At 37.6% G+C, this 18,992-nt stretch overlaps 1 protein-coding gene across 3 annotated transcripts in view; it reads left to right on the top strand.

Annotated features, from left to right (window-relative positions):
* CDK19 (cyclin dependent kinase 19) overlaps positions 1 to 18,992 on the top strand; it is a 115,205-nt gene that overhangs the window by 72,886 nt on the left and 23,327 nt on the right. For all 3 annotated transcript variants that reach the window (XM_027742135.2, XM_027742134.2, XM_039379816.1), the window contains 2 exons: positions 10,595 to 10,652; positions 11,587 to 11,718. In XM_027742135.2, coding sequence (XP_027597936.1) covers positions 10,595 to 10,652; positions 11,587 to 11,718 — 190 coding nt within the window. The remainder of the gene's footprint in view (positions 1 to 10,594; positions 10,653 to 11,586; positions 11,719 to 18,992) is intronic.

Below are 18,992 nucleotides of genomic sequence, written 5' to 3'. Positions count from 1 at the left end.
AGACTGTTAATATTTCAACCTAAGTCAGTCAGTCTAAGTTATCCAAGCAGAATCTGGTTTGTAATGAAAATGGGTTACATTTATATCTATTAATTCGGTACTATATTATTTATTGCAGTCAGAAAAGCTTTGTTAATTATTTGACTCTACCAGACTCTCGGGGGAATGGAGGTATTGGAGTTTTACTGCCAAAGATACTTGTGAAAGGCAATTAAGAAAATGTTTTATGAAGGTGTCAGCAGTCTCACTTTCAGTCATTTGTTGTTTGATTGTAGAGAGGCTTCATCCTCCTTACTAACCCTACTAAACCAAGAGGAGTCGTTAGAATAGTGTATAAAACAAATACTAGGATTTGGCAGTGATAGAATTCAGTGCTGCAACTGAAAGAATTACCACTTATGGGATCTAATTTTCGTGCTGCTGTAACAGAAACAATTGAATGCGAAGTAATGCAAGGAACAGGTGAGAATCTCATCATCTCATTTCCCACTCCTCTTAAATTCTAGTCCTAAGCTTAATACAGTCATAGTCTTTCTTATGTTAGTGTTGTCAGACTTACTGTCTCTCAGCTTTTGCCTTTAGAAAGGTGAAGAAAATAGTAGTGTTTGTAATGTTTTACATGTGCAAATATCTTCTCAGTTTATTTGCCTTTGGGTTGAGTATTCTGAGTAAAGATTATGCATGAAGAATGTATAATAAGAACTTGATGGCAGAGATGCAAAGACTTGACTTGACTGCAGTGTCTTGGGGTATTCAGGATACCTCTTGAAGTCCCAACAAAGGAAGAGTTTGACTGCTTTATCCCTCTGTTTTCTGTTTGTAATACATTAAAAAACAGAACATTCTTCCAGATTGTTTCTGAGGTGAGTCGTTCTTCTGTTCCCATACATGGTGGGCCTTCACATCTCACTGTTAGGAAATGGGGTAGCAGAGGTTGAACAATCTGTCTTGTCCCATGCTGTGCTTGGTGCTCCCAAACTGCCCAGACAAGGTCCAAAAGACTAAATGGTTGCTGAGTAGCTTCATGGGAATTTTGCTGGAGTGTGTGTTGTAATGTGTTGAAAATCCCAGGGACAATGTGAATTCAGCATATTATTTGAACGTTTGCTTTATGACACTGTATTTTTCACTGATAATTTATATTCATATTTTCCTCTTTGTTTCTGACTTCCCCCTCCTTTGTCCTTCTCAAGGTTGTATGTAACATTTTAAGTTCAAGTATGCTATTGCAGCACCAGCAGAATGCTTTGGATAATGTTGCATAGCAACATAAAATTTAATTTGTGTCAAATGTTTTGGCATTCTCTTAATGTGAGGTTTTTTCATTCTTTTCTTTTTCACTTGAATTGCATTGATTGGGGTGAAACCATTGGTATACTGGTACATTGAGAAGATTGTTTTAATAGAAGCAATGCCTAGCATCCAGAGTTGTCTGGAATCTTCATTTTTGTCTTGCAGTAACTTAATACCCTGTCAGTCGTAAGAAACCTGAAATGGTGTGTGAAAGGAAGACTGTTTCATTTCTGAACTTTTATGTAGCCCAGAATTATATTCTCCTCTTGTGATTACTCTTATTTCGTATTTCCCTCGTGTTTACAGTCAATTTTCCAATGGCATAACTGCAACTGTATTATCCATTGGTTAACCAGGAAACAGAGTTGGTGAATAGTCTTTTCCTGTTACAACAATGATCAAATACCTTGAGTTTATAAATTTAATATTTTTTCTAGCAATTGCCTAAGAAACCATTGTTTCAAATGAGTTTTGAAACAAAGCATTCTTATGGATGTTCTGACCGTTTCTGGGGAGAGCCTGGATAGGACTGAGGGGAGTGAATTTAAAGAATTAATGTCAGTTGAAGTATATGCTTAATTACCTCTCAAGAGAACACCCAACCTATGAAAAATGAGGTGAAAACAGAGGAATGAATACTCTACCTGACCACCGATTTCATTATCACATGGGTGGTTATATACGAGAGTAACTGAAGGCATAACTTGAATTCATGACTTGAATAGAATGTATGTCTGTATGTGATGAAGGCAGGGGTAGAAAGGTCTGTCTTTCTTTTTCATGAAATCGTTTCATAGTGAGTGTGTTCTAGATACTGGCCTTCTAGGCTGACACTGTCATCTCAAATATGTGTTTCCAGTGTTAAACATGTAGCTGTGTAGCTGTTCAGCCAAAGGAGCAATGGGGTTATAACAAGGGGACAGAGATGGCTCTGTGTGTGTCAGCTTTGCTGCTGCTGCACTCAACAGCGTGCAGTGATTTGAGTTGACTTGAACTGCTTGATGGGGGTTCTAGAAAAGATGAAGACTTCTTAAGACATATGCAGAGGAAAGAGGAGGGGACCAGATGCATGTTTTAACAAGAGACATTTCGATTAGCTGGTGGGAAACAATTTTTTTGTTAGACTGCCCCCCAGAAAGGCTCCCTTGGTTATGATGAGCAGTCTGATGCAGCTTCTAAGTTGTCTCTGTTTTGAGCAGGAAAATGACCAGATGACCTCCAGAGGTCCCATCCAGCTCAAAGCATTGCATGATTTTGACTGGTCCTCCAGATAAGTGTCCAGGTTCATGGGCTGTTTTAAAGCAGTCTGTATTGAAGCTTGTGTAGTCATGTTGTTGTTTTTGTTGTAGGCTAGATGACCTTTAGTTTATTTCAGGGACTTTTTTTTTTCCCACTATGTGCAGGTCTGTGATTGCACTATGGCCATAGTTGTAATGTTTTGGCTTTCCTTTACTTTTGCTTTTTGTGCAGAGAAAAGTGTTATAGGCGTATATAAACATGAAAAGATTCCTTTACTAGCTAGCTTCCGTATGAAAACAACCTGTTTCCTCTCTCAACACATAATGAGTACAAGCAAGGAATGTGTTTAACCAAAATCTTTACCTAAGGCATTCCAAAGAGATATTTCAGATATCTTCTGTACAGCTTGTTCCTACTCCTAGATAGCAATATGTTTTACCATCAGTCTCAGGTAAATTCTGCAGTCGTTGCTATTAGAATTTCTGATATCTGGAGTTAATGACTATTTTGACCGTATCAGTTTAGCTGCTATGAAATACGTAAGTCTCTAACATAATCCGATAGCAAGATTTAAGACTGAATATCCAGTTTCCATATCTCAGAATTGTGCAAAAGGGTTGCACGTGCTTCCGTGTCTTTATCAGTTCTGTACACATTTAATTTTAAAATGAGTTTATAAGGGGCAAGAGTGGAGATAAAAAGTTACCATGCATTTTGAAATGTTTTTGTTGTCACTAGTATTCTTCTAATGATAATCAGGTACATTTGGGGAGCGTTTTAAAGATAACAGTCTGGTGACAGTTATCCGTAAAATTTTGTGTACAGTTTTATGGTGGTTTGACCTTGGCTGGATGCCAGGTGCCCACCAACACCTCCTCACTTGGACAGGGGAGAGAAAATACAATGAAAGGCTCAGGTGGCAAGATACAAACAGGGGGAGATCACTCACTAAATGCCATCACAGGCAAACCAGACTTAGGGAAATTAACTGAATTTATTACCAATCAAGATCAGAGCAGGATAATGAGAAGTAAACAAATCCTAAAAACACCTTCCCATCCCCCCCTTCCCGGGCTTAACTTTAGTCCTGATTCTCTACCACCTCCCCCCACCCAGTGGCACAGGGAGACTGGGAATGGGGGTTAACAGCGAGTTCATTACATATTGTTTCTGCTGCTGCTTCCTCCTCAGGGAGAGGAGTCCTTCCCCTGCCCCAGTGTGGAGTCCCTCCCCCAGGAGGCAGCCCTCCATGAACTTCTCAGATGAGTCTTTCCCACTGGTTACAGTTCTTCACAAACTGCTCCAGCATGGGTCCTTTTTTTTTTTTTTTTGTTCACGGAGCGCAGTGCTGCAAGAACAGACGGCTCCAGTATGGGTTTCCCATGGGGTCACAAGTCCTGCCAGCAGCCTGCTCCACCACAGGCGTCCCACGGGGTCACAACCATCTCTCAGGCATCCACCTGCTCCAGTGTGGGGCTCTTGTAAACGCTGTAGGTGGATCTCTGCTCCACGAGGGACCTCCATGGGCTGCAGGGGCACAGCCTGCTTCACCACGGACTGAAGGGGAATTGTGGCTCCAGTGTCAGGAGCACCTTCAACCTTTCCTTCTTCACTGACCTTGGCATCTGCCGAGTTTTCTCTCGCATATTCTCATTCCTCTCTTACTGCAATTACATCTGTGCAATAACTTTTTTTCTTCCTTCTTAAATCTGTTATCCCACAGACCCAACCACTGTTGTTGATGAGCTTGGCTGGCAGTGGGTCGGTCTTGGAGCCGACTGGCATTGGCAAACGTAGTGGAAGCTTTTAGCAGCTTTTCAGAAAAGCCCCCCCTGTACTGCCCCCCTCCCCCCCCCGCCACCAAAACCTTGTCATGGAAACCCAAAACAAATTTTCTTTATATTTTCATTTTTTTAATTGCATAGTAACTTTTGGACTGATTTTTTTTTTATATATAAATTTAACTATAAAATCCTTCTGTGGAACTCTTTGCTTCCCGTGTTGTCATATACTTACTTAATGCGTTTACCTCTGATTTTTTTCCTCCTTTTCAGATTTAAATGAGTTTTGAATTCAGTTGAATGAAATACTATTTCAAAGCATTTTTCATTCCTTGTGATTTTACTGCCTTTTTAATATATTTGGCCTTAACTCAATTTGATAATATCTGTAGAAATAATATTGATTTGAATGAAATGATAAATAGCTTGATGGGATTTGTTAATGATTTTGCTTCGCGAGGTCAATCGTTTCAACAGACTAGACAAACAGTGAAAGAAAATTGTATGGATTACTAATCTAGGCCAAAATATAATGAAATATGGTAGGGGTTGTGTAACATTAAGGATAACAGCTGGGAAAAACCAAGTTGAAAGTGATGCTGTGTAATCAGAGTAGTCTCTAATAGTAGTTCGCAGTGTGTAAGGCTTGTAAAAAGAAGCAGGTGTGAAGATACTTTGCTCTATATGGTATACTTTCATCTAGTGCTTCAGTATCAGAAAAATGTTGACCAAATGGTTTTCTAGAAAAAGAGAGGGAAGTGACGATAACAATTTTCCTGTATGCGTTTCAATATATGTAAGTGTTTCAAATGGAAGCGATAATGATTTGGAGGTTTGTGGTGCATAATAAAATCTTTTAAGAACCTTTTCTTTTTTAAATCCTGCATTAATTAGATCAGTTGTTAGCAACAGCGTTAGTACCCAGTGTGCCAGTTTATTGATCTGAGCACAGTGTCTGGGTTTGAACAGTGTTTGTGTCAGGCAGGAAAATGCCTACATTTCCTTACAGATGAGATGAACAAAAGCTTTGTTTCCAAATTTCTGTGAACAATCAGCATCTCTCTCTTAATCTTGAACTGAAAAGCTCAGCAGTCCTTTGAGTAGTGCCTGCAGTGGAACACTGTCATCTCACACAGGACCTTTGTCATTTGGGGAGCAGTGTGCTTAAAGCCGAGACAAAAATACCATTGCTCTTGTTTTGGCTTGTGAAATGAAAGTACATCTATGTATCAACACTGTGCTGTTTACAATTGCTTTTTTAAATAATGGAGACTTGAAAAGACCTCATCACAAGGCAGTTTCTGTAATTGTGGGGAAAGCTTTTATCTGGAAGACTTGCAATCTCTTTTACAATAGAAGCCTCCTAATTTCAGATTATTCTTTGTCCAGTGATACATTCCAAAAGGGAAACACATTTGTTTGGATATAAACAATAAAGAATGGTGTATGGAAAGTAGTGTATCCCTATGGACGTTTTCTTACAGGACTGTAATTCTGCACCAAATCTCTTAAGAATTGTGTCACCACTGTACTTAAAGAGATAACAACCATTACAACTAAAGTATTGCAACCTATTGTTAGGCTGTTATTCCTGGTTTGACCTGTTATGCTCTTTTAAGACCATAGATCGTTTCTTTTCTTTCAACCTTTCTTCTAATTTACTGCCTAAATATTAAAATAGGAAGCATATTGATTCAGATAACATGGGTGTCTGTACGAGTTCCGGTGATGACACTTCTATTATTTGTGAAACACACTTCTTAGCCCAATATTTTAATTTCCCTCCCACCAAGATATTTTTTTAAGATTTCAATTGCTTTATTACCTCTCTCCAACCAATGTAGAAAACTAAATACTATTATCCATGCTTATTACTTGTAAAGAACCTATTAAATCATCATCATCCCTTTTTGCAGAATTTTCAGATTTTTGCTGCAGTTGTTTGTTGCTGCTGACCTTGCTCTTTTTGCAGCTGTTCTATAGATAGTCAAACCTCAACTGTATTTCTCAGCAGAGATTTGTTTATTTTTATAGCTTACATTAAGTGTGAGACTCATAACTTACTGTTTCTGTTGTTCCTATAGCAACTAGTTAGGTGGAGATGCAGCAGCATCACTTTGCTTCCCAGCTGGTGTTTGTGTTCTCAGCAAGGGAAGAGTATGAGGAAAATAGAGAGAGTATTAATTGGGATGTAACTAGTTGAAAGTGTAGTCCTTGTTGAGTTACCTCACCTTTTACTCTAAGGAGTTAGTTAATAATTTTAAGCAGGGCTTCTCAAACTTTCTTTATTAAAATTATCAGATAGAGACATGATTTACTCTAAGTATGTGTCGAGCTTTGGTCTCCTTGCTGCTGCTTGGTTCTTCATGTTTTCTTCCACCTAAAACTCTGTTTTATTCCTCACATGGATAGCAGTAGGATTTGTTTAGGAACTAGACTGCTGCTTATGACTTGTATGTAGCCAGAACAAACATGTGATATGGGGCTTTTTAATTCCTGGTTTTTGAATCTGATTTTTTGCAGCTGTCCAGTAACTACAGTATACTAGACTGTAGCTTTATAGTAGACTATTAAATTACTATTTTGGAGTAAAATGTTTTGATATTTAAAATGCTATGTATACAGAGATTAGGCTAACACATTCTACCTTCTCCAAGAAGTTGTTTGCATTCCCCTTAAGCAGTCCAATCTCTGATGTCACGATGGAACGTTCATTACATACTTTCCTGAGGATCTCTGATGCCAGATTAATCTCTCTGAAGTAAACTAAAGTCTTTGCTCCATACCTGAGCACCTGAAGTTCTACTACTCTGCCTTGGTGCCACTTGTTTAGCCAAGCACTGCTGCTCCGTATGGGTTGTGTTACTCTCAGCACGGCATGTGCATGGTCAAGACTCTGGGGAGGTGAGGAGTTTTACTTTACAGTGTTCAAGTCATTATATAAAACAACCACAAAACATGTGACCTACGTTTTAAGCTCCTCTGAAGCTGTATATTTTTATTAAATAAAAATTCATGGGCACAGGAGCTGGATATCATGTGTTGTATCTCAGAAAGATGAGCCCTATCAGCTCAGTGTTACTCTTTGACTGGTTCAGTGTACATGCATTGAAAATGCTTTCCTAGCCATAATAGCTCTGATTAACAAGAGGAACTCAAGCTGCTACTGAGACAGCGATCTGCAGATCAGTGGGATCCTGCAGGCATCAGATTGCCATCCATGAAATGCCTGTCATCTCCACATTGATGGTGGTGCCTCAGGAGAAGTGCTTGTTCTTTTGGAAATAAGTTTTCAGTTGTTTCCCAGTTTATTTCTTCTCTGTTTCCCCTGACTCTCTCAGATACAGAGGTTCACAAGAGCTAATCAACATGACTGTGATAAGTTTATAAATCAGCTTGCTTCTCTGCTGGCTGCCCAAGTGGGGTTCTGGTCCTAGGTGGATTACACATTAGTACAGATTTACATTTTAAACAGAACAACATCTCTTCAAAACATTCTGGCTTTAAAAATTACGTAAATGGACAAGTCCCTTGCTTCCATAGTTCAGATCTAACCTAGTGTATCTCCTGTATGTGTGGGGCCACTAAGTCATTTAGGGGTTCGGGGAGCCTTTCTAAGGCTGAGAGAGCTGGGACTGTTCAGCCTCAAGAAGGGAAGGCTTGTGTGGGATCTTACCAATGCATACACATACCTGGTAAGTGTGAATAAAGAAAACCAAACCAGACTCTTTGCAATGCTATCCAGTGGCAGGACAGGCAGCAGTGGGCATAAATGTAGTGTGTGACTAGCCTTTTTTTACTGTGAGGGTGGTAAAACACTAGAAGTTTTAGAGAGAGGCTGTGGAGTCTCCATCCCTGGAAAAGATTAAAACTCAGCTGGGCTTGGGCCTGACCAATCTGTGTAGTTGACCCTGCTAAAAGCAGGGGGATTGGACTTGATCTCCAGAGGCCCTTTCCAACCTCAGCTATTCTGTGAATATTGTGGATTATGTCAGCAGATAAAATCGTTGGAGTTTCTTTCTATGAAGAAATTGCTACTTGGAAAATCTTGTATTGCCACAGATAAAATGTAACTCTTGTGAGATGTTTTGAGAATCCTGTTGTTTATGCTTAGATTTTGATTTCTATCTTGGTAAATCTCCTGATGTTATAATGTTTATTTCTTACAACCTAATTAGAAAAAACCCTGACCCATAAATCAGTGCAGTAACTACATTTTTATCAGCTTTCTTCACTTGACAAATAAATGCATTTTTATAGCGCATAATCCAGTCCTGAATATAAAGGTCTATTGAAGTGATTTGTGATTCGTAGAATCACAGAGTCATTAAGGTTGAAAAAACTTCTAAGATTTAAGTCCAACCATAAACCTCTCGCCCCCATGTCTACCACTAAACCATGTCTTCAAGTGCCAAATCCACGTTTTTTGAATGCTTCCAGGGATGGTGATTCCATCAGTTCCCTGGGCAGCCTGTTCTAATGCCTGCAGCTGCAGCTTTCCAGCCACTCTTTTCCCCAGCCTGTAGTGCTGTGTGGGGTTGTTGTGGGCCAAGGGCAGGACACAACACTTTGCGTTGCTGAACCTCATACCATTGCCCTCAGCCTATCGGTCCAGCAAACTCGTCATACTCAACTATTTAGGCAAAAATTTAGGAAGAATTCTGACAAGGAAACTGGAATTTTGCTCCCTTACTTGAACTTGCATGCTTCCCTTGCTACCTGATTACTGAATATGCAGAATCAGATTGTTTTGTTCTCTGGAATATTCAATTCAGCGTAATACATAAATGTACAACCGGAGTTTGACAGCCACCTTGAGGTGTTGAGTTTATTATCCTTAAATATTAGCTAAGAGCAAGCATAATTTTTATCTTGCCTAGATTTGCTGGTGAGTGTTTGCTCAAGATCGATTGAAATAGCTCTTGTGTTCTCCAAGGGAGTGCATATTGCCTCTTGAATGGTTCCAAATATATGTTGGGGAATGAAAAGTCAGGGATGGCGTTGACAATTATAGATTAAAAAAGAAGTAATAAAAGAGGCAATGGCATCTGGAAAGAGAGGTTGTGGTTGGAGCCAGGGAAGAAGCAATGTCTAGCACTGGATGTGAGGTGGAAAGCGAGAACAGCATCCCAGGGAAAGAGAAAGAATAGATGAGGTAGGGTGATTTTTTGGTTGTTGTTGGTGGTCGGTTTGCTTTTTCAAAAAAGCTAAAGGTTTGTAATATTGAGCAGAATTAGTAACCCTAGTTTGAGTGTCTCATTTCAGGTAAATAGTGGCAAGGCACTGAGAATTTAAGTGAAATTTTGGTGGTGGCTTTCTGGACATCTCTTTCATATTCTTGGACAAATCCTGCTTGAGCGGACCTCTCTGGGCATTAGAGATTTTAAATACAGTTATTGTTGGGACTAACTTCCCAAAAATTCTGCTTTGAAAGTTTGTTATGCATCTCTTCATTCAAATCACTTTATGTTTTCAATCTTGTTTACTTTTTTACAGCTGTTAACACAATAGGGGAAAAGTTTCCAAGGAATGATTATTGATGTCTGAGGGAACCTAGATTCTAATAGCAGAACAATTGCTGTGATGTCATGTGCAGATTTTATGTGGTGTTCACAAGCAGCTGGTTGCAAACAACTACGGATTGCAAAAAATGTCTATAAAGCTTTTGTTCTACTTGCAAAGCTGTTGTCTACACTGTCAAAAGCTTGTGGACGTAGCTGTCTGTGTACGTTCCTGTTTTAAGTGAATTTTCAAGCATGAAATCAACTTTGTGGAAAAAGTTCTTTTGCCAATGTGATTTTTTTCTTTCATACTCTAAAAACAAACACAGCTCTAAAAATTGAGTTATATATGACAATAATAAAACTGACACTCATTGATGCATACTCATTTGCATACCAAGATTTGGCATCACTTTCATTAAGTTATACTAGCAAAAGTGGGTTTTGCTAGGTTATTGATGTGTAGTATAAAACCGCTTCCTGTAGAAGAAAATCTTTCCACTGAACTTAATCATTCTGATAACAATAGGAATGCAAATGTATTTAAAGATTGCATTTCTTACAGTGAAACGTCAAAGTAGTTTTCTGTTTTTCTAATTGTGAAATTGGTAACTAGGGATAATAACTAAATGTAAGCAAAACATAAAGGTATGGTAATCTTAGACTTCTAAGTCTAAGATTCTATGTTTTAGTTATTAAATGAACGTACATATTTTTATTCTTCTTGAAGTTAATCACCAAAGGCTGATCAACTAAAAATTCTGATTTTTTGTTTTCCAGAAACCAGCAAACATTCTGGTAATGGGTGAAGGCCCTGAAAGAGGAAGAGTTAAAATAGGTAAACATTTTTAGAAAATTTCATTGCATAGCTAAGGGGTTACTTTAAAAAACCAGATCTTCAGTGTAAGACAGAAAGAGATCCTCATTAGTTTTTCATATTGGACTCTTCATTCATCAATTTTCTTGTGTTTGAAAACATTCAGCTAATAATTATTGATTTATATGCTTGTATTTGTATGGGCAACAGCAAGAAAATTATACTTGGCATTTCATAACTTTGGAAGCAGAAGGATTTAAGTGAAGTGGTATGAAAGATAAGTTGAAGATTTAAATTGGATTTAAAATGTGTGGGTTTGATGATACGCCCAATTTTGTACTTTCCCGTTGAGCATTTCTTACTGTTACAAGACTCTTTCTAGAGAGAATTTTTGAGTTATATATCAGTGCTTACTTTTAAAATACACCTCTGTAACAGTATATACTGACTGATTCTGGAGTTCATTCCTCCAATCAAGTAGGAGGCATGCCTTGAAAAATAGTTCAAAACAATCTACACTGTAGTCATTTTGGTTTTGCACTTTGGGTAAATACATAGCAGCCACAAAGACTCATAGTTTTGTAAATTACTATAAAAAAAATGTACATTAGAGACCTACCACTATTGACTTTAGTTAACCAAGTTTCTGTTGGAGTTTTTTTAAAAAATAAACAGGTGTCTGTGTTGTGTGAAGTTTTACAATCCCATGGTGAAAACACTGAAGTCAAACATTATCCTTTATAGTCTTATGAACGAAGTAAATGGAATTTAGTCTTAGATAAATTTGGCTCAGTATTATTATGAGTAATTGTGCTTTGTTAGAAACTTTGATTTGTAACTTTTGATGTTTTTAAGCTTTTGTTATAATTGTTTTTGGCAATACTGTTAAATTTTGTTTTCTTTGTATTAAAATTTAAATAAATATTCTTTTCTATTTTTTCTCCCCATTCCCCAGCTGATATGGGTTTTGCAAGATTGTTTAACTCGCCTTTGAAGCCATTGGCAGACTTGGATCCAGTTGTGGTGACATTCTGGTACAGAGCTCCAGAGCTGTTACTTGGAGCCAGACATTACACAAAAGCCATTGGTAAGCTGTCCTGTTGCCTGCCAGTTTTGTAAAGGATGGTGGCCTTACAATAGATACGAGATTCAGCTGACTGTCTAGTTTTTTTTTCCTGAAGTAGCAGCAGATGGAGCATTATCCAATCCATAAAAGATTACTTCAGACTGAAACTTTCTTAGGACTGTGCTTTTATTTTTCAATACGAGCTGGACATTTTAAATGTATTGTTGGTTTTATTTTTAAAACAGAAATATCCTTTGCATTGGTTTGTGTGTGTTCTTGATATGGCTCAGAAATCTTGTAATCTTATAAACCTTCAAAAGGGAAAGAGCTGTGGCTGTTGAAGTGGCATTCTTCTAGGGAATTCTAGGTTCTTCGTTGTCTTCCTTCGGAGGCTCTCTAATAGCTTAATATCTTTCTAATATTGCAGTGATGAAACCTTCCCAGTCTGTTCATCTTCTCTCACTGCTCCTTTTGCTGGTGTCTCAGTGCCCCAGCCAGAGTGTATCTCCCACTGTGATGCCAGTGTCATCCTGCAGACTGAGTCTTGCATGGCAGCACGCTCCCTCTGGAACTCTGCCTCAGCTGAGACGGAGCCATCCCAGGGTATCTTCTCCAGTGAGTGCTGGGGATGGAGCCTTGTAGTGCCCCTGCCTCCTGCATGGTAGTGGCACAATCCCATTCTGTCTGAAGCAGACTCTTAGGGCGTGCTTCGCTTCTGCCACCATGCAAACTGGGCTGCTAACTACTAAGTCTGTGCTTGCTGCACCCTGTAGTGGGTTAAAACAGTTGCCAGAAGTGTTTAAAGAAAACACCAAAAGAATTGCCTTAAACACCTGTTAATTAGATGCTTAAATTGCCTTTTGATAGTGGAAAACACTGATTTGAGTGCACCAGATTACTGAGTGACCTGCACTGAGTGTGTGGTACTGGGAAGTTACCTCAACTGACAATTGCCTGTTTTTGATAGATAGCATATTGTTTGGAGATTTAGGTGAGTGATATGTACCATTATCTCAGGATATCTCTTTGAAGAATGAGTTAGTATAATGCTGTTGTTTGCTTAATTATGTCATAAATAACTTGGTTCTTGCCCTGAGGGATCTGTAGTCTATACTAAAACACAGATGAGGAGTCCCTACGGAACTTTAGAGGATGATGCTACTTCAGAGAAATCTGATTTGCTAGTAGTTTATTATTCCTGAGGCTTTTATTTCTTGTATCACACCAGTGAATTCCCCAGGAGGGGTTGTGAATGGTTACGTAGTACCTGGCATGCCATGTGAGTGCTGAGGGGCACTCAAAACAGTTTGGGCAGCAAAATAAAAAATACAGAAATGAAAACTGGAAAGTTCCAAGTTGAGATTTGTAGGCTGACTGAAGAATTAGAGGAGCATGTGACTGAATAGAAGAGAAAAGAGTTAAGGGGACATGGAGGTGGCCTATGTTTAGCTTTAAGGTAAAGGGAAGAAGTGAGTAACAAAATGATAGTGGTGACATTCATGCAGTTTCATGAGTCCAGACTTGTGTTTTGCTTCTAACATTATGTGCACTTAAAAAGACCATCTTGTGAGCTAAGCATGCTAGTGACAGTTTAACTTGAATGCTAATATTTTTGGCGAAAAACACAACTCTTAAAGCTCTCTCTTAAATCTCTGTGCAAGAAATATAATTTTAACATCTCTTAATATTACACAATTCTTGGGAGTTCTAGTGTATTGCTTTTAGTAATAACTCATAAATTATATAAAATTCTCATTTAACTGCACTTCAGTTGGAAATAATAATTTAGAATAAAGGTGATTAGATATAGCACATTATGAAAAAAAATGACAGGTTATTTAGTACAGCTGCTTTTTTCCATAGCTATTTTCTTATGCCTTTTTAGATAATATATAACTTTTAATTAGTAAGTATCAATAAAATAAGGCTAAAACAATGTCATGCCAGCTTTAGTCTATTCTCTTCCAATTTTGTCATGGTGAGAAATATTTTTCTTTGACTTTATTAGGAATGCATTGTTATCCGTACTCTTCTGCAACATGCTGAACAGTGTTTAATAGTTGCTAGGTAAATCAAGACTTTGTCTTGATTTTAAATGTTTTTTTTCTGTATCTTGTATCTAATACTCTCTACCTTATCTTAGTTTCATATATAATTTAATTATTAGCAGTGTATTCAAAATAACTTCGGGGTAATATTAAACTAAATATAGAATGTTTAGAAAGAACTGTGTATTACACAAAACAATATATAAGCATATTTCATTATTTTAGGGGTAGTTTTTCAGTGACATTTTTTCCTTTATTTAGTTTGTCCCTTCATACTAATGAATTATTCTACTTTTCATTTATTTCTTTGCAGAACTGGTAGTTGTTCATCACATATATAAGATTATGTTTTAAGGAGGTACAGGAGGAGTCAGGAAAATACTATTGCTAAAAACAGAAATAGCTTTTGCTTTCTGCATATTAAAAGCATAGTAAAAAGCCCATGATACGGTTTTATGGGGAATAAAGTTTAGTTTCCTGAACTGTGAATGTTTATAATGTAAACCCTACTTGTTAATAAAGTTTCATATATATCTGCTACATCGTTACAACTAACTTACCAAATGAATGTAAATTGGGAAAATGGTGTTGTAGAAGCCAAGATCACTCTATTCCATACTAAATACATTGTAGCCTGTGGATGTTTTCTGCATTTTCAGCACCGTAATTTAAAAACAGAATCTGTTTCTTTGTGATCATCAGATCCCAATACTCTATCAAAGAAGTAAAACCTGCAAATAAAAGTAACCTGAAGAAGCTTCAGGTGAAACTAAGTAACGGTGAAAATGTAAAATGCTTGATATCATGGAAACGTTAATAAAATTACCGAACTAGAAAGTCTCCAGCACAATGGAAAATGCCCTTATGCTCAAAATACTAAATAAACAAGGTTGAAGTAAGTGGCAAGGTACAGTGCTGCTTTCATGTATGGGCAAAGTTTTCTGCCCTTTTAAAGAAACAAAATTACTGTTGTAAAATGAAGGAAACAGTAATCTGGCTTTCAGCTTAAAAGGAGACGTTAATTAGATGGTTTTTTTTTACTTTGGGAACATCAGATTAGAAAAAATGTTTTAGTAGGTAAAGCAAGTAGTAAAAACTCTTTTTCATCATAGTTTTTTAAGAAAGCATGTGGCAGTCTCCAATATGATTCATTCTGGGGCATCTTGTAGCCTATCAAGAAAATAACATAATTAAGACCTGTTTGTATCAAGTTGCAGCTTGTATAGTTATCAGTGCTATCAAATGAGCATGTATCTTACCTGTCTTTACCACTTGCCTTAATTAAAGCAACAGTATATTCGATAAATGGCATCAGATGACTTATATAGTATTTTAGATGATTTGGATTTTGTTAACAAAAGAGTTCTTTAGAGTGATCATTCAACCATCCATTAAGCAAGGCTAAAACACTATCCAAAAAAGGATGGGATTATTTATTGTGAAAAAATAAATCTGGAAACCCGAAAAATCTCTATTGCTTAATTACCTTTCCACACTTGTCCAAATTATAAGTCAGTGGGAATGTCAGAAATGGCCATGTGGCAACTGCATTTACCAGCCTGAACAAAATCGAGGTGTACAGAAACCGTAATTCACAGCACTGTCACCTCATTCTATTTCCAGACTAACGTGGTTATGGAAGCTGGAAACATGTAAAAGGTATAAGCAGACATCAAAATACCTTTGAAAGCAAATGTCACAGGAAAATGTTTGGTGTATCAGAGGGAATGAATTTATAATGAATGCTGGGATCTGTCAGATCCCAGAATGCAGGAAAAAAAGTGAGGAAAATATCAGGGGTGCATTATGTAGGATTTAGGGTGGAAATATGTGCATATGTGTTCCATATTGCCTATGCAGTGAGTTCCACACATTCCAAGTGCATCAGATGTCCTTACTGTGTGCACACAGATTGTTGGCATGCTGACCAGGCTGTGGGGCCTCTAGAAATCTTGGACTGATGCCTAAAGCTCTTCTGGTCTCATGTTCTGGGAGGATTGGGAGGAAAAATGAAGACCTATCTGGAAAATTTGGTAAACCAGAAATTACAAATGGGTCCAACCAGAAGATAGAAAACTCCTCAGAGAAAATGTACAGGGGAGGTTCCCACCTGTGGTCCATGGAGCCATAGGAGCAGGACTGCTTTTAAACATGTATGAGAGATAATTAAGAAGAACAAATCTACAGTCAATCAACATCTGTTTCCTGCATAGGGATCCACATTCCTGCTTGTGAGAGGTTTTGATTTGAGGGAAGGGATTGTGGAAAAGCTAGAAAAGAAAAGTAAAGTAGAGAGGTTTTGAAAATATTCATTTATGCGTGCTGAAAGGAAAAACTGAGACAACATCAGAAAGGGAGCCTTGTTCCTGCCCTGGGCAATGTTATATGACATGAGAAGTAATTGGATTCAGATGATATTTTGTGGTAAACTTGTTTTGGCATGTGGTAAACTTCCTTAATTTTGGTTATCAAAGTTGTTCTCATGCTTTTTTCTGAAAGGCAAAATATTTTAATACCAAGGATTAATTGTTGTTCTCTTATCTAGTTATTGCAGGTGCTGGATGATTTACTGCTGTTTTTTCCTCTTGCTCTCTAAAATACTAAAATATCTCTGAAATACTATACAGGTTTCTTCCCCCACACCAACAAAAAAAGGCGTTTCCTGTGCTCCACTACATTATAGTCATCTAAAAAATGTAAAGTTATATAAAGGATTGTTAGATTGTCTAATTAGAAACTTTTATAGCTCCGTTAATATGTATTTTGGGAAGCTTGAGATGCTGACAGCAACAGGATTGTTACACATTTTAATACATTAACTGTTTTGAGATGTGGTTCCTGCCTTCTAACTGCTCTATTACTCTTTGCTTCTGAAATACGTTATGTCTGGAAATTAGTAAAGCTGGTGGCCCTTGTCAACTCTGTAGAGTCTAAGAGGTGTGTACTAGTTTAATAGTCAGGAGAATGAGAACAGTGCAGTGGGTCAGACTCATCTCTACTGTTGTAAAACCGGTGGAGGTACTCCAACATGGGGCAGACAGTAAAGTTTCATCTCTTAGCAACAGTAAGCTGGATCTCAAGAGACATGGATTTAAATACTGATTCAGTCCTAACTATTGTATGTGGTTTGCCACGTTTCATTTGTTCTATCCAATGTGTTGTTTCATTTTCTATAAACTGGGGACACTACTTAATGGTATTGTCCTGAAAATAGTCAATTAAGGATAATAGGGAGCTCCAGTACAAGTGTGTTGTAAATTATTTTTGTTAACTCAATGAATGGATTAATTTTTCTGAGAACCTGGGATATCACTTAACTTGAGAAATATACATGTTCTGGACATTGGGGGGAAAAAAAAAAGAGGGGGAAGAAAAGGAAAACAAAACTGCAGGATCCTCAATCTCAGCTAGAATCTACTAACTGTCCTGATTTAGATTGCTCTGTAAATTAACCTGTAAACTTCTGCCCGTGGTCACCTAATACTTTTTTGTATTCTCTTGACTCTCTCCCCTTGCAGCACTTATGAAGGGAAGTACTGGATGCTTTTACCATTTTATTCAGTATATTGATAGATTTACTACTGCAGGATGACTACTATGACTTAACTGTACATGGGTTATTTTAGAGTAGGAAAAATAAAATAACATAAAAATACTCAGAAGGCAGAATATTCTCTGTAGAAATAGCTCTGTGATAAAAATCTGCTTTTGAGCAAGAGGTGCCTTCAAAAATCTGCCTTATTAATGCTTATTAGTCCCATATGCATCAAGGGTCATCAATGATTTGTGGGCCAAAAATCCTCCCTGTTGGTCATAGTCTTAGTTCTGTGTCTTTTTTCCTTCTAATTGTTTTTCCCTCAGAGTATCATCTTTGTGTTCTTCCCAACTGTTAATAACCACAGGGCCTCATATGAGCAAGCTTTTCCTTCCCTAGTATGTCACCAACTTTGCCCTTTACCAGGCAGATGACCTTTGCAGCAGCAGCATTGATTCTCTAATCTCCCGAAGCCACCTATGCCATGAATTCAGTGTAGTGGGTTGGTTTTTTGGATTTTTTAGGCCTTCCTTAGCAACGGGGGTCAGAAATCTAAGGAAGTATTCCATATCATCCTTTAGCGTAACACAACATATAAATAAGGCGCAGATAAGAGAGCTCGCTCTCTTCTCTCTTCCTGTGGCTGAAGACAACAGGTCTCTCCACAGACAGTCTTTGCTCATATGGGCCAAGGCCTGTCTGTTTAGACCTGCCATTATCTCCAGTCCCTCCAGGAGGTGGGGGGAGTTGGTTGGTGCTTCGCACAGTTCTGCTGTCTCGTTCAGGGAAGTATTTAATTCATTTTTTTATTTATTCGCTAGCTCTCTATTAACGGTGTATATTTGAAGGATATTTGTTTTGGTTTTTTTATCCCTGTTTTCCCCCTCCCTTTTTTTTTTTTTTCCCCCCTCAGGAGCTCCCTATTGTGTGTACAATATATTCAAATTGTATATATAATTGTAAATATATGTAAATATATATTTTTAATATAATCCCATTTTGTTTGAGCTTCTTTCAGTTTTTCTGTGGTTCGTTTTTTTTTTTCCCTCACTTGAAAGAGTGGGAGGGGGGAGGAGACAGCTTGGATTTGGCAAGAGAGCCAGGCCAAACTGATATATTCAGTTAAAAAAAAGCTTTAGGAAAGTAAGACAGGAGTTTTTCTTCCAGTGTCTGTCATAGCCCAAAGCAAATAATGGATCCTAATTTGGAAATGGAACATGAATGATGACATAAGAAAGCAAGATTCCAAATTTGAAGAAGATTAGGAGATGCATTTTGCCCACTTTTCACTTCATATTTAATTCCCTAGTTCCTCATATTTCATGACTCAAATGTCAGTTGGGATATACTGTGATTCTTTGGGATATACTGCAAATACATTGTTCCTTTTAGATATGAGCAGGTGAATGGTTTGGTTCAGAGCTAAATGTACAACTTAGAGATCTCTGATTTATTTTTTAAGATTTCTTTTACAAAGCAATGAGCTGAAGGGTTATTTCATTTTTTTAAATGAACCATTTAAAGGTACAAAAGGTTGTCTGTTGTAAAACCTGGTACCATAAACATTTTATCCTAACTAAATGGTGCAATAATGAAGGCTTTTAATTTGCTCTATTTACTACCGTATCTGAAAAGTTTGTTCACAGAAGTTGATTTTGGATGAAAACCAAGTGCCTACTATCATAACAAGATGCATACTTCTGGTGCAGAGG

The sequence above is a fragment of the Pipra filicauda genome, unplaced genomic scaffold (genome assembly GCF_003945595.2).
Source record: "Pipra filicauda isolate LSUMZ 115617 unplaced genomic scaffold, ASM394559v2 scaffold176_size3548034_pilon, whole genome shotgun sequence".
In the NCBI taxonomy this organism is placed as follows: domain Eukaryota; kingdom Metazoa; phylum Chordata; class Aves; order Passeriformes; family Pipridae; genus Pipra; species Pipra filicauda.
Note: the sequence above shows the minus strand (reverse complement) of the source record. Positions and strands in the feature narration are given on the sequence as shown.